The sequence below is a fragment of the Acartia tonsa genome, chromosome 10 (genome assembly GCF_053477335.1).
Source record: "Acartia tonsa isolate MP-2025a chromosome 10, ASM5347733v1, whole genome shotgun sequence".
Lineage (NCBI taxonomy): Eukaryota > Metazoa > Arthropoda > Copepoda > Calanoida > Acartiidae > Acartia > Acartia tonsa.
Window position 1 is genome coordinate 44465099 of NC_137269.1, and position 22551 is coordinate 44487649.

The window sequence follows — 22551 nt, forward strand, 5'->3', positions numbered from 1 at the left end:
AACAAGGATAACAAAATCCATAAAAGCGAAGCTCTGATACGATATGACAGAGGAATATTAACTTTTAAAAAGTGTCAGAACTGAATGTAAAAAATAAAATTACAAAATTTTTGACAAAATTATCCGTATATTTGTTGCAAAACTTCTTTAAATACAGAATTCTGTTTAATGATATACTGACATTTTTTGGACTTAAGTATAAAGATGCTTCGCTTGTAATCTTGTACCTTATTGTAATAGGAATCAGTCCTCTAAAAATCAGATCAGTCGGATGTTTATATTACAAAAAAAGTTGCTAAAAAGTTAAAAATCAACATGTTTAAAATGAACTACGGACATTCTGGTCAGCTTATACCAATAACGAAATTAATTCGGGAAAAAATCACGAAACCTATACGTGTTTTTCAGCTGTCGTTGGGGGGCAACACATCGTAAAATTGACGACCTCTCCATTTGCCCCCCAAATATTCTTTTAAATTTTTTCGCTTGTTGGTTATACCTTATACCTGCATTCTGGTAACGATTATATGTAGAGTTGCTACGCTTTCTAAATCGTACCTAATTATTGCAGAAATCAATAGGACAATTCTAACTTGCCTAAATTGACACAAACACCTATCCGTTACTTAAGGACGGACGGACGGACCGACCCTAATTATAGAAAAGCCTCGCTTTTAAAAATACTTACTTTGAATTCTTTCTTCCTCCTTCAAAGGAACTGAAATAATAAATAAATAGTTATAAATAGCATCGTATTATAGACCGCTTACAGCGGATATTAAAATAAAAAATTAAAAGATTAACATCAATTTATGATTTTTATTTCATCATTCGTGAAAAATTGTCTTTTATACGATGCTATATATAATTTTTCGTATGGAAGTTTTATATTCGTAGAAAACTGGATATAATACGATGTTATACATGATTTTTCCGTATGGCTTAAAAGTGGTTCTAATCCAGCGAATATTAATAGATTTCTAAACCATACTGGAAAAATAATTAAAACATTTTAGTAAAAATAAAAATCGTGTGTTTTACAAAAGTTTAAAATGAAAATACTATAAAAGGTAGATAATATTTGGCATGTCTGTAAATTAATCTTCATTATAAGTGCTAAACTTTGGTGCAGATATTAATACGAATTAAAACTAGAGAACCTTTTCTATAATGGGAGTCCAACCTTTCGTAAGTTCGTAAAGGAAAACTTTTATCGTTAATTTAGATATGCTAGAACTTTCAACTTGACGTAATAATAAAGTAACAGGATATGTGTTTGTCTGTACCGTTGGATCTGAACCGATCGGGTTCTCCTTAACAGGGTAGCTTCTCATAGGTCCCGGGAAGGTTTATAACTGTTATGGGGGAGGGTACCTCCACCCTCCCAAGAGAAATCGCCCCTATAAAAAATTAAACACCCCCACAAAAAAATATTTCTAAAAACTTAAATAAGAAGTGGAGTTAAAGTGGAGGGGAGGGGTCGCCCCAACACAAATTTTTTTTAACTTTTTTAAAATTCTAAAATAAAAAATGGGTTTTGGGACTCATGTTTCCCCTTCTCAGGTGCCCCTAGAGGTCTCTAGAGGCGTAGCCGCTAGTTATTAGGTACGATTCGAAAGGCGTAGTAGATTTATAATGCTTACCAAAAGTAATTATGTGCAATATCATATTGATTTTCAGCTTTTGTAATAACATTTTTTATGTGATGGAATTATTCAACGAAATTTTAAAAATATTGTAGGATTCCAATTTTATTTACTAAATTTACTATTATTTTTATGTGGAACAAAAACCAAAAAAATCTGGGTTTGGGTTTTTGGGTTGGGTTATGGGTTATCAACCCTGTATAATATTCTATGTCAACGCACCACTTCAATGTTAAACACGTATAGAGGCTTCTAGCTAAATATAGAATTTCAATTTCTTCTTTCACTCTCAAGGCAAAGTTAACTCAACTTTAACCCAGGGAGGGAGGCGACATTGGGCTGTTTATTATAATAGTCCCCAAAGTTTTATAATAACGTTTTCTTGTGCGTTAGCTCAACATCTTTGGGGACTTTTATTGAATTTTGATTAGTTAATTTATTAAGTTTCATGTCTAAACATTTCAACCACAAATTGTAATCTATGTAAGGGGTTATTTTGTGTATCATAATTGGGGATCAATTGTCTTATCCTTGTCCATGTATAGTTGGGACATCAACATAAATTTAAGCAAATTTTAATTTACAGATGGTAAAACTAACAAGCTTGTAACTTTTTTTTAATAATGTGTAAAGCTTTTTGAACATAATTATCATATTTCAAGTTTTATTATAAAAAATCTCGATGGAAACTGAAATTACCCTGAAGATTCATAAAAAACGATTCTATTATAAAAAAAAGATGGACGTTTAAAATGTTCAACATTTGCCCTATCCCTGAGAGTAGCCGAATTTAAAATGATCAACAATTGCCCTATCCCTGAGAGGACCCGAATTTAAAATGATCAACAATTGCCCTATCCCTGAGAGTAGCCGAATTGCATCTTTCCAGACAAATGATATTAAAAAGAACATTAATACAAGATATATTTACCATGGATATAAAGGGATAAGACAATGGCCGAAAAATTTATGAACATACCCAATCATGAAGTACAAAATTACCCCAATGTATATAACAATTAGTGGTTGAAACGTTTGGACACTCAACTTAATTTACAAACTAATCAAAATTTAATAAAAGTCCCCAAAGTTGTTAAGCCAACGAATAAGAAAATGTATTGTAAAACTTTGGGGACTTATGTAATTAAAAGCCCAATGTTCCCTTCCTCCCTGAATACTTACACCAAATTTAACGTCATATGGCGGAGAAACAAGCATGAAAATATCAAAAACAAAAACGGTTTAAAAATATATAATATATAGTCCCTTGCGTGGCAATTCGTCGTATTTTTAAAATTGCGTTTGATAGGGTTAGGTTAGGTTATATCGGGTTAGAACCCCGCAGGCTCCGCAGGGTTAGAACCCCCGCAGGGGTTAAAAATAGAAGAAAAGCTACTGTGAAAATACGAAGAAACGCTCCTTAAGGGGCGTTGCCATGAAAGAGACTATACCCGAAATTTCTTAGGCAGATAACCGATTGGTTCGTTTGCTGCATTAAAACCGGTTAATTAAAATCATTTATATTACCGCATTTTCCACGAAAAATAAAATAAAAATCATTAGATAAACTCCAGGTTTGTTGGCCCCAAGAGGACGAAGTCCCAGGCAACTAAAGAATGTAAAATTTCAAAAATAGAAACAAAAGTTTAAAATGTACAGACATTTAAAAAAAAAATTTAGTCTCTATTATTTATTTACTAACAAAAGATGACTTTGTAAATGCTACGCTTCAAATATTATGAAAAGAATGCTTTACAAAGAAAAAGTACAAAATATCCAGTTTTATTGATGCTAAAATTCAAAGACATTGTTGCATTTTTATTTAAAACTATTATGGTACTTTAGACGTAAGCAAAGTGTTTGATATTTAAAAAAAAAACATGGTAAACATTAAGTTTCCAGTAAAGCCTGGAAACTGATTTATATCTGCTGGATTAGATCCAGTTCTCAGCCATATTGCATCGTATTACAGACAAGTTTACAAGAATATTAAAATAAAAATAAAACTGATTTAAATAATTAAAAAATTAACTTACTTGCTTCGTTCTCCTCGAGGGTAATTCTGAAAAGAAAGATCAAATTATTAATTTTATTAAATTTTTTTTACAAATCTTAATTTTACTTTGATTAAAACCCTTATTGCCTACCATCATAATAATCTATGATGTTATCATGTAAAGTAACAGGATCTGTGTCTGTTTGTCATGGTGGATCTTGCGAACCAATATGGTTCTCCTTTAAAGTGTAGCTTAACAAATGTCATGAGAAGGTCTATAACAATTTTAGAGGAGGGTGCAAAAACCCTCATAAGGGAAATCGCCCCTAGAAAAAAACATATCCTCCCCCCAAATTCTTTTTTAAAATATCTTTCTTCCTAAACTACACTCCCTCCCCCCCCCCTATGATGTGCCACTAGAGGCCTCTAGGGCCGTAGCCGCTCGCTTCTAATAATATGCTACACTATTTAAAATATACTTACATGAATATTTTTTTCATCCATAAACTTGCTTTGTTTTGAAAAACCACTCGGTCTGATAGGAGGTTCTAAAAAAGTAAATTATTTTTTAGGCGATTTCTTTTAAAATACAATCTTTTAATAATTCATCAAAAGTAGAATGTTGTATGGTTTCTCTTTACAGGGAAGCTTTCTATATGCCTCGGAATGTTTCTGTATGGAGTTTAAAACACAAATGATCAGATTTAAATTACTAGCAGATTCAACCCTAGCAGCTAGGGGTTCTGTATTCACTGGGCAGAAGAGACTAGAAAATTTCTTAAAACCATCCGTAGACTTAAATCTGTAAAAGAAATAGGGTACCCATATGAAGCTAACCAAAAATATGTAGATAACCCAATCAGTTCAGTAGTTATTGAGATCTTAGCTTCAGACAAAAACCCAACTACTTTATATGAATAAATCATAGAATTTAGTGCAAAAACAAACAAATTACATTTTTAGAATAGCTTTGCTGATAAAAAATTGCAATGAAAAGTTGAGCTATATATTTAGTTTGTCAACTACTGTTGTTCTTCTTAATCTTAGGGAACCAAAATTTTGTGTATAGGATCCATTTAATTTTAAGTGGGCCAAAATCTCCACCCTCCCCCCATCCCGGCAATAATAGAGTGGTTAGGGAGTGCAAGCGACCCATTCAAAATTGTTATTTAATTCAAAGTATTGTAGTTATTTTTATTTGAAGCACAAAGTAGTTGAAGAAAGTGTTATACAAATCTGACAAAGTTCGTGCAATCAAAGGGTTGATTGTTTGAAGGGCATTTTATCGTAGAATCATGCACATAATTAAGCAAGATTTAATTCAGTGAAACACCAAAAGCGTTCTCTCTGGAGTTTGTTCTGGGGTGGTTTTAGGCTATTTTTAAGTCCCCTTCCCTCCTCTGAAGAAAATCAGTGATAGGGGTGAAGCCGCAAGTGTAAATAAATGTATACTGCATATTAAGTCTTGAGGATATATATCTAAAAAGATTTCACATGACTTAACCTAACCTAAAATATAAAGCAACATTTGGCTCTAGCCCTTCCCTCTACACATAATCTCTATAGGGCTTGACGATTAGCTCATTTCAGAAAATGGGGTTTTTACCAATGATTTAAACACAACCAAATAAAATCCAACGTTAAAGACTCCGAACCATATTTTATACGCAATGTATGTTCTTAAAAACATTTTAAATTCTAATAAGTCTTTTGCATATTATCTGTGCTTCTTTTATAGAAGTTCAATTAAACTAGCCACCTAAAAATAGCTTTGAACCTGCCTGCTAAAAATAATTAACATATAATTTGTAAAGAGTAAGTTACTACAAATACAAAAAAAAACATAATTTTTATTTTATTTTGTTATGAACATTTGTAGCCTTGTTTATAATATTGTTACCAAAAATGGTTTGGTGTAACATGACAGTGAATTATGATCATTTGTATTTCAAACAAACAAACACATTTAACCCTTAACGGTCGGGGAGGGGGGGGGGGCGTTGAACGCCCCCCCATCCGGTTTTTTCTATCTCATTTTCTGTGTGTGAAAGATAAAGAGCCCAAGCTACTTGACTTTTTAAGTATGGGTATGACACATAACTGAGAGTTGGAATTTTTTGAAAATCTCCATCCTAACGGGCACAGGATGCCAGCAAACCTGGCAGGGTCATCCAGGTAAAGAACAAAAATATTTTTTTGACTTAAACAAAGCATTTTATCTTACCAAATTACTAAAATATCCTTTAGTAGTACATTCTCATCTTAAATACAGGTGTTCAAGTCAATTTTAGGTTCCAGGTATGATCCTCCAGGTCCTGATCCTCCAGGTCTCCAGAAATCTTTAAAAGGCTCCTGTTGCCGCAATTTTTGACTTAGAGACTTCAAATTTTAAACTTAAGCTTTTCTTATATGTCTAGATAATGTATTAAAATTTCATAAAGATCCGCCGCCGTTTTCCCGCCTACCGCCGACTGCGGCGGCTGGCAGCTGCCAAGTACAGCTGCGGCTGCTGAAATTTATATTTTGATATTTTAAATATAAAATTTACATAAAAATAAACATTTTCTGCAAAAAAATTGTTCTTCTAGCTTTAAAAATAAAAAAATTACAGCCGTTTGAAATTTTTAAGTAAAAAAGGACCTAAAAACAAAGGTTGTTAAATAAAAGGGTGAAGGAAGCGAAAATTGACTTAAACTTATAAAAGGTCGGAAATTTATCATAACACAGGGGACTTGCACAAATTTTTTTAGCCCTCTAGCTCTAATAGGAACTGAGATAATAAGGGGGGGGCGTTGAACGCCCCCCCCCCTCCGACTGATTAAGGTGCGGCAAGGGGTCCGACTGTTAAGGGTTAAACAACATATTCTATTTCCAGGGAGGAAGGGGACATTGGGCTGATTATTACACTGGTCCCAAAAGTTTTATAATAACGTTTTCTTATTCGTTGGCTTAACAAATTTGGGGGCTTTTATTAAATTTTCATTAGTTGGTTTTTTTAGGTGAATGTACAAACATTTCAACCACTATTTGTATTCTACAGAAGGGGCAATTTTGTGTATCATCATTGGGATTTTAATTGGATGGTTTCTTAAGTTGTCCAAACGTTTCAACTACTCATTGCAATCTATAGAAGAGAGGTAACATCATTGAGGTTGTACATTAATTTATCAGCCATTGTCTTATCTCTCTAGATCCCCGATTTCATGCTACATTAAAGCGGGAAAATTGTCTGTGTTAACGAAGCTATACATGATTTTTCAGTATGGCCAAGAACCGGTTTTAATCCAGTGGATATTAATCGGTTTCAAAGCCATACTGGGTAAGTAATTTCTTTACCTGGAGTGCCTCCAACATCGACATCATCCTCGCTGTTCAAGCTGTCATCATCGTACTCCCGCGAGTAAGATTCCCGTCCGTTGTCCATCGAAAATGAATCTCTTGATCTGAAGAGAAAAAAAGTGTTTATATTAACTTAAGGTATCGAAGCTACTCTAAAATTAGAAATGCTGGTATGTCTGTCTTTCTTAAACGTGTTAAGATAAATGTTTTTAGTGACGATTCTACTAAATATCTAACTTGGTTCGTTCAGTCTGTCTCTAAATCTCTGGCGCACATTAAATTTCAATACATTAAATCTGCTTGTCTTTGATGCTATTAAAATAAATGGTTGATTTTTTTGGGAGATAAATTTGGTCCGCCAGTCTGTCTGTAATGCTCTTATGCACATAAAATTTCTGAAAAAATGTAAATGTTTCAGGGAGGGAGGGGATATTGGGCTGTTTACTACACTAGTCCCAAAGGTTTTATAATATCGTTTATTTATTCGTTGTCTCACTAACTTTGGGAACCTTTAAATAAATTTGGATTGGTAAGTTATAAGTGCCTAAACGGTTCAACCACTAATTGTAATCTGCAGAAGAATTAATTATTTGTGTCATCATTTGGGATGTACATCAAAATGATCTGCCATTGTTATATCCCTTTAGATCCCTGGTTTATTCACCTGTTGTGTTCAAATGAATTGAAGTTATTTATGTTTGATAATTCCAAAGGAGATCTCACCCTTGGTCTTTTCTCTTCGGACATATCTAGAAAATAATAAAACATTATCAAACCATCAGATTCTAAGAAATACTACTGATAATGTGAAAATAAACTGTTCCAGTTTTTTAATATTTAAACTGTTTTTAAAGGCGAAGCTGCTTATAATTAGGAACGAATAGCTCTTTTCGTGTTTTTAGAAATGTTAAAATTGTCCTATAGATTTAAATCTTAGCATGTTGGTTCTTTTAACAGTTAGATACAATTTAGAAAGCGTAGCAGCTCCATAATCGTTACCAGAAAGTCCGTTCGACTTATCCATTTATATTCTGCTTATTCAGTTCTAACACTCAAGTGTTAATGTTTGTTTGTCCTACCGTTTCAGAGCTTCACTTTAATCATTAAAGTTTAATGGATGTTGTCATCCTTACTTTATCATATTTTAATTTTTTCCCTGCCTTAAATTCTAAAAGGGACAAAAATAAAACTTCCCTTAAAGAAAGCCAGATCTATAATACCAAAAAGAAGAAAACCTTTGTAAACATTCTCTTATTTGTTGGATGACTATTTGGGGACTTTTTAACTTTAATTGGTTTGTCAATAAGTTTCAACCACTAATTGTAAAATACAGAAAGTGTAATTTTATTCAACATTATAATTGAACATCAATATATTGGCCATTGTCTTATCCATGATTAAGATAACAGAACTAAAAGATTACCAAGTCGATTATGAATTGGGTTGAAAAAGATCTGTCCGGCGGACGTCTTTACGGGCTCCGGCTTTGCCAAACGACTCAGACTCACATCTGACGGTAACAGTCTTCCGCTGCCGTCTGGTATTAGGCGGCCGTGCGGCATCACGACAGCGGCCGCGGCTTGGGTATGCAGGGTGCTGGCAGTCAGAAGCCGGTGGTGAGAAAGGTCCGCTGGGTGACTGATTCATCAGGTTAAGTTTCATAATCAGATTTTAAGATGGACTTTTGCAAAACAACTTCCCTTTCCCAAATTAATATTTTGTTTTTTTATTAATCTTACTATGAAAGTAACATGATGTTTGTCTATGTGTCATTCTAAAGCTTAAGATCTTTATTAATGCTGGGCTTAATGGTTCTTCTTTATTGATAAGCCTAGGTTAAGGGAGGGTTTACTATTTTGGGGGTAGATTACCTCTGCCTTAGCAAAAGAAATCAATCCTGGATAATAATCCCTCTCCATCCAATTTTACTTAAAAATAATATGTAATAGGTAAGAATTAACTTGAAAAATTACATTTACATAAAGCTGCAGTTCAAATCCTTAAAAATGTCAACAAAAAAACTTTTAAGATTGTTAGGTGCATATTCAAATATAAGTTCTAAAAGCATTTACAGAACATAAAGTACGAAAATGGCAATTTTGCAAATGAAGTTAGCAACAAAAGCGCAATTAATGTCAAGTGCATGTTGGAGAAAAACGCGTTTCTTTCGCTTCTAAAAATTGTCACTTAAAATGATGAGTAAAATGTTGGTGTCAGATTTACAAATTTTGAAAATTCAAATAAACATTTTTACAAAAGATTTTTCAAAAATTAATATATAAAGTATGTATTAGGTCTAGAAAATTATGTTTTTTTGTTTATAATTTTTAAGGAAGCTTTAACGCAGATATCGTATTTTCTTCAAAAGAACGTGTCCTAACTTTTGTGATTTTTGTGTAACCATTCATTACGAGCTCCCTAAGTTCAATGTTTTGATTCAACGGGGTTCAACAAAATATATTTTTTAATAATTACTCAACAGAATTCAAAAAATAAGGTGTCAAATTAAAGATCTTACTATTTTTGTTCATAATAGCAATTTTCTTCTTTCTTGTTGTGTTTTAGTACCTTAAAATCAACTTATTTAAAAAAAACTTAAATTAATTTAAAAATAAGAGGTCTACAAAAAAAAACAATTGCATATCTAAATTCTATGGATCATTTTACATCTACTTCTTACTAAAAGCACCGACTAGCTATTTAAAAAAAATCACAAAAGTTAGGACACGTTCTTTAAATAGAAGTAACAACCATTTTGTAATTTATATGAAAATTTTTGTTTTACATTTTTTGTTATTCCTAAAGTTATTTTTTTAAAGAACTTCATTTTAATGCACCTGTTTATTTAAAATCCTTAAGATAATTAAGTTTGAAATTTAAGATTTAAAACAATTAAATGTTTTAAATGCATTGAAAAGTGCATATTATTTTGTGTTTTTTTAAACTGAGCGCCATTCTTTTTAGCAACGAAGCTACTCTATAATTCCAATAATATCTATATTTATAAATTTTGGAAAAAACAAGAATTTTTTCGTGAAGATTCTTCTGACCAATGAGGATCTACTTTTTTACTTCCTCCGTAAGTTAGTCCAATTATAAAGCTATGTTAAAAATTTCGATTTGCCACAATTATAAATAAATAAGCCTAATTGTTAATACTGAGAAACTCTTTAACTCACATCACCAGTCTGTTTGTCTATCCTTTCTTTATTTATAAGCTCCGCTTCTCATGGGTCTGTTGTTCTCCTTGTTTATTCTTTTTTACTCTAGTTTTGAAACGTCATAGTTTAAACAGCTACTTTCATAGAGCAAATATTTTAGAGTATTTGAAATTGTGAATATCGAAGCAGGAATATAAAGGGATAAGACAATGGCCGATAAATTTATGTACAATCCCAATGATGATACACAAAATTACCCCTTTAGAATTCAAATAGTGGTTGAAACATTTGTACATTCACCTGAATGAACCAACTAATGAAAATTCAATAAAAGTCCCAAAAGTTGTTAAGCTAACTAATAAAAAAAACGTTATTACAAAACTTTGGGGTCTAGTGTAATAAAATAGCCCAATGTTCCCTCCTTTCCTGATATCGAAGACAACCGATAAAACAAAAATATGAAATGCTATCATTAACAAAATACAATTTTTTACAAAAAAATAGAGCAAATGCATCAAGAAAAAGGATTAATGTTGAGTTTAATAAAAAAAACATTTTCTTTAATAATTTTAATAATTGTTTCCTACTCTCTTTATTATTCTATGTTATTTTTTGTGTTAAATTGTTTACAGTCATTTTAAGAGGAGGGACCAAAAAAAAGAAAAAAAGTTTTCTATTTATAAATACTATTATTGTCTGATCATCTCTGGCCTTCAAGGACTAGAGTTGATGAATTTATAAAGAAAACAGAAAAACATTTTAAGAAATTGATGTCCAAGGGTGTTTAACCTCTCAAGCTTTGAAAGCCCTCATTTTACCCCCCTCAAACTTAAAAAAAAATACATTAGAATATCTACCTTCAAACCTTTAAAACTTTTACTTTACCCCCTTTGAAAATAGAAAGCTTGGACGTCCCTGACTTAAAGGTGTTAATTTTGCTATTTTGCGACACTACCTGCGCTCTGCACTTGTGTTGCACAAATGTTTAAAATGCATTTTAGTAATGGATATATTATTACTTGGATAGTACATCAGATTTTCAGTTTTTATAATAAAGTAATACTCCAAGCGGGCTAAAGTAACGATTTCTTCCTTACATCTTCTCCCCCCCCCCTTCCTTCCTACTGGATGAAAGAACGGACCAATAATAAAGTTATATGCTAGCAAACTAAAATGACGACAATTTTTTCATGTCATAATATCCACACATATTCTACGTCCATTATTTAGCTTTAACATCGTCATTCACAGTGGAATTTTAATGACATAAAAAAATATTCGTTACGAGAGGTTGAACGGACAAAATTTGGCAGGACAGCTATTTATCTTTCATGACGCTACAAATCTTACACCCCCTACTCTACGCTTAATAGCCTAAAACCTTACTTGTAAAAATACTTAACTTCCAACTATTTACGAGAAGTTATTAAAATGTAGGAAAGCTGGGAAGGCTTTAAAATAATTAAATTGGTTAATTTTCAAGACCTATTTTTATTTTATAGTAAATCGAACACGTAAATGGTAATCAGTTAATTATTTTCTAATTTTATTTATTTTTCACAAAGGTATGAACTATCTAAAAAATATTCAGTTTATTTGTTTAGTTGATATTTCAACAGGCTGCTTTTCAGAGATCTAAAGAGATAAGACAATGGCAGATAAATTGATCTGCATCCCCAAAGATTATACATAAAATTACCTCTTTATAATTACATTTAGTTGTTAAAACGTTTTGAACGTTTAAGGCCCTTTTCTTGCTCAATCCCTCCCTAACTGCTGAACCGATATTGTTCTCCTTTACAGTATGCTTCTCATAGCTCCTGGGAGGGTTTATAACTATTTTGGGATAGAGTAATACTACCCTCCTAAGAGATATCACCACTAGAAAAAATCACCCCCTCCGAAAAATATTTATTTTATTGTTGGGGAAATAGTTTACTTCACCCCCCCCCCCCCATTTCAGTGCCCCTAGTGGCTTCTAGTGGCGTAGTCTCTGGTAAATATATATTTGAATATATAATAACTATACTTTGTATCATTTATATTGCAAATATGTCTATCTGTATGTATTAAATTCGCAAAACAATGATTTTGCAGAAAGTTGAAACAAGTCTACACTGAGAACTCTAAGGAGCGTAGCTATTCTTATAATTTTAGCCTGTCCGTACGTCCCCGGGCGATATAATTTATTTCAAAACATATAAATTGTTTTAAAATAGCTTATTATTATATAGATGACAGTATTAATTACTGAAAAAAAAGGGAAAAAAATTCTTATGATATTAAGGGAATTTTGGGCTGGATCACGAAATATAGGGACGAGATAACCATGAATAATTCTTGTATAAATGCAACATGATGTCTATGTGTCTGTCTTGCTAACCGATATGGTTCTCCTTTAAAGTAAAGATTTTTATAAGACCAGAAAAGGTTTATATATATTTTGGGGGAGGCTACCTTAACACTCCCATGATTAATCTCCTCCCCTCCGATTCCTGAAGTTAGCCTTAATGCATCTAGGGGGGAATCCGCCTGTTGTAATTTTATGGCTACGCTTCTTTTTTCCCATAGTCTTGTCCTTGTTGTTGCAATATTGTATTTGTTGATTTGCATAAAACTCAAGTAGGGGGTAAAAATATATGCACATGAAAAATATTAGGAAAAAATTGTAAGACAAAACAGCAAAAAAATCCACAATAAAATAAAAAGCTTCTTTAAAAATTTTAACTTTTCTGGTTCAATAGTTTTAGAGATCTTCAGTAACTAGCAGATAAACACACACTGAACTACTTAGTCATAACATTATTTTACTAATGAAATAGTTAAAATGAAATATGATTCTTATATTTTTTCAGTTATCTACGGTTAGTCATAACAAAAAATCTCAGGAAAAAGAGAATTGAAACTATACATTTTATGCTTAAAATATTTCAATTATTTGTTAGGGAAGCCTTTCTATAACTTACTATCCGGGGAGGGAGGGGACATTGGGGTATTTATTTAACTAGTCCCCAAAGTTTTATAACAACGTTTTCTTATTAGTAGGCTTTATAACTTATTATAAATTTTATTGAATTTTGATTAGTTGATTCATTATGTTGATTGTCCAATATTTTCCACCATTAATTATTATATAATGGATTCATTGGGGATGTACATCAATTTATTGTACATTGTCTTATCCCTTTAGATCCCTGCTTACCATCATTTTAAATAAAAAAGTTTTAATCTAACTTTTTGTTTCCCTTTTTCCTGCATAATATGAAAAATCATTGTTTACTAAACAAAATTTTAAAAGATTTTAAAACAATTATGTCTTCAGATTTCCAAATTTAGTAGGAGAATTATTCAAGTAAGAAAATGTTTTAACAAATAAACAAGGATGACAGCGTCCATTAGTAGCGAAGCACAACATTATGGATGTTCATAAAAAGGGAGGACAAAAATTATCAATAGAAAATCACGAAACTGCCATTGACTTATCCAATTAGATCCCTGCAAAAACTAAGTGCCCCTCAAAATGTTTCAGAAAAACATACACATGGACATGATAAATTGTAAAGTAGCTTCCATGCTATAAATAGTACAACATATTCGAAAATACATTTAATACCGTTTAATAAACAGACTCAATTGGCTTATAGAGTAGCTCCACTCAGGAAGGATGGGGACAATGGTCTTTTTATTATACTAGTCCCCAAAGTTTTATAACTACGTTTTCCTATTTGTTGGCTTATAAACTTTGGGGACTTTATCAAAATTGTATTGGTTGGTTCATTAAGTTGAGTGTCGAATACACAGAAGGGGTAATTTTGTGTATCATCAATGAGGATGTACATCAATTTATCGGCCATTGTCTTATCACTTTAGATTCCTGAGCTGCTCTACTGAAAATATTCAATTGGCCTGAAAAAAATGTGAGATTTATTACACATTTGAAAATGGTGCATAAAAAGCATAACTGTAACAGGGATCTTAAGTGGTAAGACAATGGATGATATATTAATATACATCCCCAATGATGATAAACAAAATTGCCGCTGTTGTTGATTAAAAGTATTGGTTGAACCTACAAATCAAAATTCAATAAAAGTACCCAAGTGTTAGAGCCAACGAATCACGCGGTTATAAAACTTTGAATACCACTGTAATTTAATGTCCAATGTTCTAACTACTGGACATATTTCTAATCAATCTTACAAATAATCTTCTTTTTGTTTATTTTTCAAAGTACCATAAAAAAGATTCTTCCTTTTTCCTAACCCATCAGTACAAAATTCTGTATGTGGATGATATATTATGTGCAGAATTTTCTCTCACCTCCCTCTAGTTGATGAATGTCAGAGAATTAGTGATAGAACAATTGACAGTAAATTAATTAATTAAAGCTTAAGAATCTGAATGGGATGTAGACTGATTTTATTGCTATTGCCTTCTACCTCAAAGGTTCAAAATATAAGGTTCAAAAGAGTAGACATTAGGCACTGTTCATTACACTAGTCCCCAAAGTTTTATAAGAATGTTTTCTTATTAAACTTTACAACTTTGGTTGGTTGGTTAATTAATTTGAGTGTCTAAAGGTTTCAACCACTAAATATAATTTACAGAATAGGTAATTTTGTGTATCATTATTGGGAAATATATTCATTTATCGGCCATTGTCTCATTTCTTTATATTCCTGTACACAGTGCAGTGTAGTAAATATTTTCATGGAATACTAACTTTAGAATTGCTACGCTCTTTGACAGTTGTCTGTCACACAGAGGCCCGTATTAGACACTAAATTAGTATGGAATTGGAGAAGACCATGAAATTTCAAAACTTTTTACCTCCAACATTTTTTTCTATAACATTTCAAAAATAAACCAAAAACCACTAGGACTAATAAAAGGCTAACTCACTCATTTTAATTAGCTGTAAGCGGGGTCTAAAATCAAACACATCCATCTCAGAAATCTAAATCTCAATGACCGACCAATTGATGTACATCCCAAATGATAATACACTAAATTAGTGATTGAGACGGTTGGACATTCAATGTAATGAGACATCCAATAAAAATTCAATAAAAGCTCTCAAAGTTGTTAAGCCAACGAATAAGAAAACGCTATCATAAAACTTTTGGGCCTAGTTAAATAAACAGTTCAATGTCTTCTACCTTTCCTGTGTGTTTCTTCTGTGGTAAACTATTCTATGTGTAAATATCGGAGGATGTAAAGAAGATTTATGATTGTTAGTTGAGTGCTGCCACCTGCAGCAACCTGTCATCCTGCAGCTGGCAACCTGTTGCCAGCCAGCCGGCATCCAGGAATAATGGCATACATATATTTAAACCACAAAAAAATCTTCCGAAATATTTGTGTATGCCTGTTTCTTAGTATATCTTTTATGATTTAACAAACATTTCTACTTAATATATCTACTGGTCCTCTGTTGGTTTTAAGCTATTTTCTTTGGGTGGTGCGACACCCCTAAACCCCCCCAAAAAACAAAAAAATCCCACCCATTTTTTTTTAGGTCGGGACCAATTTTTTTTAGGCAAGTACAAAATTTTTTTGTTTGTTTAAATTAGGTTATAGGTTAATTTTCTGACCTACCCTGCCCTCCCCTAAATGCTAGAACGAAGCAAATAGTTTAAAATAAACTAAGTTGAGTCAAATGAAGGTTTGCAGCTAGAAAGAGAAATAAATCACTAAACCCCCGGGTAACCATAAATTTAGATAAATTTCATTATCATTTCCGTAATTTTTATGGAACGAAAACAAGTTCATTTTTAAATAGCTACAAGACCAAAGTTTATTGATTTAAGACCAAAAAAATCCCTCAAATTTGTAAAAACATTAATTTTCCAAAACAGTTTTCACAATAACAAATAAATTATACAACTTTACTCTAGTCTAAAAATATTGTTAAATATTGAATGTACAAAAAGTTTTACTAAATTATTTTAAAGGGATAAGACAATGGATGATAAATTGATGTCCATCCCCAATTATGATTATCATAATCACGACGTCTAATAATAGCCACTTGTACAGCCCAATTAAGAATACATAAGGCACAAAAAGTATTTAAGAAATGAAATACCATAATAGTAAACAATCCAATTTTAAATACATACTTATAAAATATCTAAAATTCCTTGATTATTGAAAAAAAAACAAGGATGACAACATCCATAAAAGCGAAGCACTGAAACGGTAGGACAAACGGACATTAACACTTGTATAGTGTCTAAACTGAATAATCAGAATATAAAAGTATCGAAAGAGTCGAATCAAAATTGTAAGTAAATTTGTTGAAAAACTGCTTGATACAGGATAATGTTTTGGACATACTTACATTTTTAGGACTTAATTATAGAGTTGCTTTGCTTATACTATTGTTCTTTGTTGTCCCAGGAATCAATATAACAAAAATCAGATTAAACGGATAATTAGATCACATAAAAATTTGTTGTTAAAAAAGTAGAAAAATCAACATGTTTAAAATGGACATACGGACATTCTGGTAATGATTATAGAGTTGCTACGCTTTCTAAATCGTACCTAACTACTACAGGAATCATCATGCAAAGTTTGAAATCGATAGGACAATTCTAACATGCCTAAATTAACGAATAAAAGCTATCTATCTCGGACGGACGTACGGACCGACCCTTATATAGAAAAGCTTCGCTTTTAACAATATTCTTTCATAGTCTCAGACTATTAGAACGTGAAAAAAGTGTGAGGACTTGGGGAGGAAAATGAAATAAAAGGGAAACAAAAATAGGAAAGCAAATATGGGGAGGAGTCAACCTAATTTTTTTTTGCATTTGCAGAATTGAAAAGAATTGTGCAAGCAAGGATTTTGCTGCAAAAAGAAGGTAAAAACAAGGATTCTTACGTTCATAAAATGTACATCAATCCCTATCATTGTACGACTTTTGTTTTAAGTTCAAATTATAATGAACACCTTCTTTTAGGCCAAAACATATCTTTTGTTATTATAATCAACGTAAAATTTTTTCTTAGCTGCAAAAGTCATGCACCTGACGCAAGTGCCCTTACCTAAGTAGGATGATGTCTCTTTGTACGCATTTTCGTCTGTAAGTAGCGTAAGATTTCGTTAACCACTTGACCTATTTGATCCTACATTAGAGTAAAACACTAGAAGGAGAAAGGGTTAAATAACTGTATCTCCCCATCGTAACCACCTTGTGCAACCTTTCTATTGGGTCATTGAAAATCAACCAAATGTTGTCGCTTATATTAACCTAGCAAAGTAGCAGAAAATAAATTAGAAGCAGACGAAAGAGGCCCGTGAAATAGAAAGGGAGGTAGTTGTCTGTACTATAGATCTGTTGATACTACTTTCGCAAAATATTTTCGGCTGCAACCTTAGCATCTATGGGGTCCGTATTTGAAAGGGTATGAAAAAGAGCGAAAAACCATAAAAAAATCTTAAATTTAACAATAAAATAGTTTAAAACCATCCCTATAAACATGTCAAGCTTCCATAAATTGGAGATTCAATCGGTTTAATTTTGAACTTCAGACAAAACAACCTTACTACTTTATATAATAGAATACCTTCAACCTATGAATATTTTGGTTTTAAGCTATTTTCATAAAAAGTAAATCATAAAGTAGATTAACTGAAATGAAAATATTAAGGATAAAAAATAAACAACTGACCCAATAGCCATCAAGAATACAAATTTACTTGAAATAACTGAACAATTGAAACTTAAAATTATAGAATTGGTTTTTGGAAGACAATTCATATTTTAGAAGGTACTAAGCTTCTCTGAAAATTGTAAAATGATTTTTCATCCGTTTACGAGATTTTAATGGATATAAAATCCAGGTTTTTTTGTCGTAAGGACTAAAACTTTTACTTAAAAATTGCTTTAAAAAAAAGTAAAAATGTTAACTATGGAAATCACGAAATCAGTTGCGTTCACAGGGATTTGTCATCCTAAGAAAAACTTCCTAATTTCAATATTAAGTGTAGAAACCCCTCTTTCGCACACCTGTAATATTTAAAGTTGTTCAGATTTTTCAAAATTATATTGTCTAAACCTATAAAGCAGACAATTAACAAAGAAAATTTGTGTCATATCGCAAAATTTTTAATATAGCACAAATTGGAAAAAGCTCTTTGATGCACTCATCATAAAACAACTACGTATTTACTGTATAATTTTGAAACACTTTGATTATTTCAATTTTTGTGGAAATGAGGGCGCAACCAAACAGTATACGTTATCTGATTCATTGTCTAGAAAAAGCCTTCGGGTACTTTTATCAAATCTTGATTGGATAGATCTAACTAGAGGAGTCAAAATATTTCAAATGATCATTTTAATCTATATTAATTACCTACCATTGCTTCGCCCCTAGCCTCTAGAAACTTTGCCCCAAGAGGTAATTTAAAAAAAGAAATTAAGTACCTCTGGTGCTGCCACCACTAATTTCAAATAATTTTTTTTCAAAATTGATATTTTTAGTTTTTGGAGGGGTTCGGGGTGTCCCAGCCCCAAATAAAATAGACTAAAACCACCACAGGTCCAGTAGGTATATTCCTTGAAAGTAGAATCTAATCGGTTCGGTGGTTACCAAGATCTTAAGGGACAGACGGACAGACATCAAGCTGCTTTGTTTTATAGATATGATTTAATTATGCCTTAATTTTTTTAGCTAAATCTATATATTACAAATTTGCTAAAGCCTTAGCAACAGATATTAAGCTGTTTACCTTTTTCCACTACTTAGGAAAGGTGTTTCTACAAATACGCAAGTTTTTTTTTAGTTCCGGTGCTCATTATATACGCAAAGTATTTCCGTACGATATACCGAACAGTATGTCACTAAAGAATTATTAACAAATAAATCTATTAGTTTTAAAAATTACCCCCAAAATGCAAGTTTTACACTAATTAAGAATAAAAATTGAATCATCTTTGATATTTTAAAAATAAAGCACTGAGTTCTTTTAGACATTCTTTCTCATTCGTTGGCTCAAAAACTTTGGATACCCTAGTAAATGATGGGGGTGTTTGAAATTTTAGTGCCTAAACTTTTTAACTAATAGTTCTTGTAATTGTAGAGTGGCTACACTCCTAGCAAAATGTTATGACTAGCCTCTAATTAGAATGAAAATTAATTTTGTGTTTATAAGGGAGAGAGGGGACTGTGGGCTGTTTATTACACTAGTCCCCAAAGTTTTATAGTAACGTTTGCTTAACAACTTTTGGGACTTTTATTAAATTTTGAATAGTTGGTTTATTAAGTCGAGTGTCTAAAAGTTTCAACCACTAATTATAATCAACAGAAGGGGTAATTCTGTGTATTATTATTGAGAATATACATAAAATTATCGGCCATTGTCTTATCCCTTTAGATCCCTGGTGTTTATACAACATATAAAAGCAAATATTAAATAGTTTTTAAACAACTTTGTTCAGATTTAACAGGAATAAATGTCTAGTCTTTTAGCCCATAAAGAAATTAAAATATTGTAATTTAACGGTTTGACCGGTTTAACGGTTGTTCTGGAAATTTGAGTTGGCTCTAGACTATTACACAAAAAGATACCCTCCTTCTTCATTAAAAAATTGATTTTTAATAAATTAAATTCTATCACGGAAGGTACCAACATGCCCCAACTTTTACTTGGGGCAAAGCCTTTTCATTTTAATGAATTAATAAAATTAACAGAATATCTGTTGGTCTATCTGTCTGTATCAAAAGACTTTGGCAACAACTGTACCAATATTGATCCCGTTTACAGAAAAGTAAGGCTTATTTTTAGCTACAAAATATTTTCCTTTATCTCTGCTATTTTCAAAGTTTGACTACTTTTAGCATTAAAGTTTAATGAAATATCATCGCCGCATAAAAATTAGTCGATTATATATTAATTCTTATAAAAAAGTAACAGGATGTCTGGTCTATATGTCTGTCTGTGTGTACCGAAGCATATCCTTTATACCGTTGCTTCTTATAGGTCCTGGGAAGATTTATAATTATTTTGGGGGATGGTACCACCAATTTCCCAAGAGAAATCGAACATAGAGGCCTCTAGGGGCGTAGCCGCAAGTAGCCAAACAAAGTATAATTAGCTAGGTAATTTAAATAATAATAGATTAACATATTTAATAAACATTTTAACAAACTAATTATGTGCTATTTTACATTTGGGTGTAAATGCGCTAGTAATAATTGTGTGCAATTGATATAACACCTCTCCAGGTTTTGTTATTTAGTCTGGAATAATTACTTCTAGTGGTTACTTAACAATCCGAACTAAATCATGAAAATATTTTATGTTTCTTCATCATAGTACATAATTTCGTGGATAAGACAATGGCTGATAAATTTATGTACTACATCCCCAATGACAATACACAAAATTCCCTTTATTTGTAGATTATATTTAGTGGTAGAAATCTTTGGTTACTCAACTTAATGAACCAACTAACCAAAATTCAATAAAAGTCTCCAAAGTTGTTACACCAACGAATAAGAAACGTTTTCGTAAAACTTTAGGACTAATGTAATTAACAGCCCAATTACCCCTCTCTCGATGCAATACTATCATTATAATAAAGTAACAGGATGTCTGTTTGTCTATCTGTACCGAAGGATCTCACTAACCGCTGAACCGATCGGGTTCTCCTTAAAAGGGTAGCTTCTCATATGTCCCTGGAAGGTTTATAACTATTTATTATAACTAGCTAATCGCTGAAACTTAGGCCTCTTGGGGCTAACTTTACTTATAAAAATTTTTTAAAATAATTTTAATATCCGCGAAAAGCTGTCTATACTACGATACGATAAATAACTATTACATCACTTTTTCAAATACGTTCGCTGATCTAAAACAAGCTTTTAAATGTAATGTTCCAAATAACCAAATTTGGGCAAACCAAAAAGGCCAGCCTTTGATTGTTTTTGTTTTTACTAACGTCTATACCTCTAGGGGCACTTTAGGTAGGGAATGAGGGATGGAGAAGTCGATCGTCCTATTTTCAATTTTAGTTAAAAAAAGTGTTGGGGTACATTTTTTTAGGGGCGATTTCTCCTGGAATGGTGGTGGTACCATCCCTTAAAATAGTTATAGACCTTACACTGTATTGTAAAGGAAAACCATATCGGTACATCGGTAAGCGAGATCCTTTAAGACAGACAGACACAAATCTTGATACTTTTATTTACCTACAGATAATTCTATATCACTTGAAAAATCCTTATAATAAAGAAACAGGATGTTAGTCTCTCTGTGTGTCTGTACCGAAGGATCTCGCTAACCGCTGAACCGATCGGGTTCTCCTTAACAGGGTAGCTACTCACAGGTCCCGGAAAGATTTATAATTATTTTGGGGGAGGGTACCACAAACCTCCCAAGAGAAATCACAAAAAATCTAATTTTTTACCTTTAAAGACTTGAACGCAACATAGATAGGTATCGTATTATGAAAAAAACATCTTAAGTGCCACTAGAGGCCTCTAGGGGCGTAGCTGCTAGTAGAAAAATTTCTTATTACTGATTATGAAACTAGCCTGATAGGGTATCTGATTTGTCCAATGTCCAACTAAAAAAATAGAAATACAATAGAAGGAAGACGAAGAAAGTCCCTCAATGACGTCATGAAAATGAAGGATCAGGAGAGGAGGAAGGAGTGGTAAAGAAAACCCCTAAAAAGAAATGGACAATCCCTAGTTTTTATGACGTAACATGCTGATTTGTTGAAGGACTTTCTTCGTCTTAAATAGAAGCAGCTTATAGAGCCTAATAAAAAATGACGTCATACAAATGACCAATTATAGGCCAGTATATATTCTACCTTTGGTCAATTAAAATGTATATTGGCCTATCATTGGTCATTTGTATTGTATGACGTCATTTTTTATTAGGAACTATAAGCTATACAAAATCAAAATCTTAAGATACAAACAAATATTGAGAAAAAAAAGTTTGAAACCATTTTAAGTCTCTAGCATTAAAAACAAACATAAATTTGGATAAAATAGCATTTTAGAAAAAAAAACAACAGATACAATAAATTTGTCGGTTTCCCTCAAAGTTAATAGTCAAGCACTTAGAACACCCCCCTTTGGTATGAAATAAATTGAAAATAGGTGTAGACGTGGGTGTTTTTCGTGTGTTTCTTAATAACTATAGTTATGGTATGGTTAGATTATACTAGTAACTGGGTAGCCCCGCAGTGTTGGATAACTGGGTAGCCCCGCAGTGTTGGTTAACACATTCTTACCTGAGCAGTTTGTCGGGGGATGTGTTGGAGGGGAGGGGAGGCTTGCCGTCTCATTTCATTCATAGGGACGTTCAACACGTAGGGAAGGGCGCGCGCGTAGTTGATAAAATTCACATGCGACTAAATTTTATCAATAGTTTAACTTT

The 22551-nt window shown here is 32.1% G+C and overlaps 1 protein-coding gene across 1 annotated transcript in view; it reads right to left on the minus strand.

Moving 5' to 3' along the window:
• LOC145330132 (uncharacterized) overlaps positions 1-22524 on the minus strand; it is a 38905-nt gene extending 16381 nt beyond the window's left edge. The window contains exons 1-8 of the mRNA XM_080174717.1: positions 22406-22524; positions 21693-21724; positions 8405-8619; positions 7646-7730; positions 6979-7085; positions 4126-4190; positions 3683-3708; positions 689-718 (exon numbers count right to left, since the gene is read on the minus strand). Coding sequence (XP_080030843.1) covers positions 689-718; positions 3683-3708; positions 4126-4190; positions 6979-7085; positions 7646-7730; positions 8405-8619; positions 21693-21724; positions 22406-22468 — 623 coding nt within the window. The 5' untranslated portion in view covers positions 22469-22524. The remainder of the gene's footprint in view (positions 1-688; positions 719-3682; positions 3709-4125; positions 4191-6978; positions 7086-7645; positions 7731-8404; positions 8620-21692; positions 21725-22405) is intronic.
• Between the last annotated feature and the right edge of the window lie 27 nt (positions 22525-22551).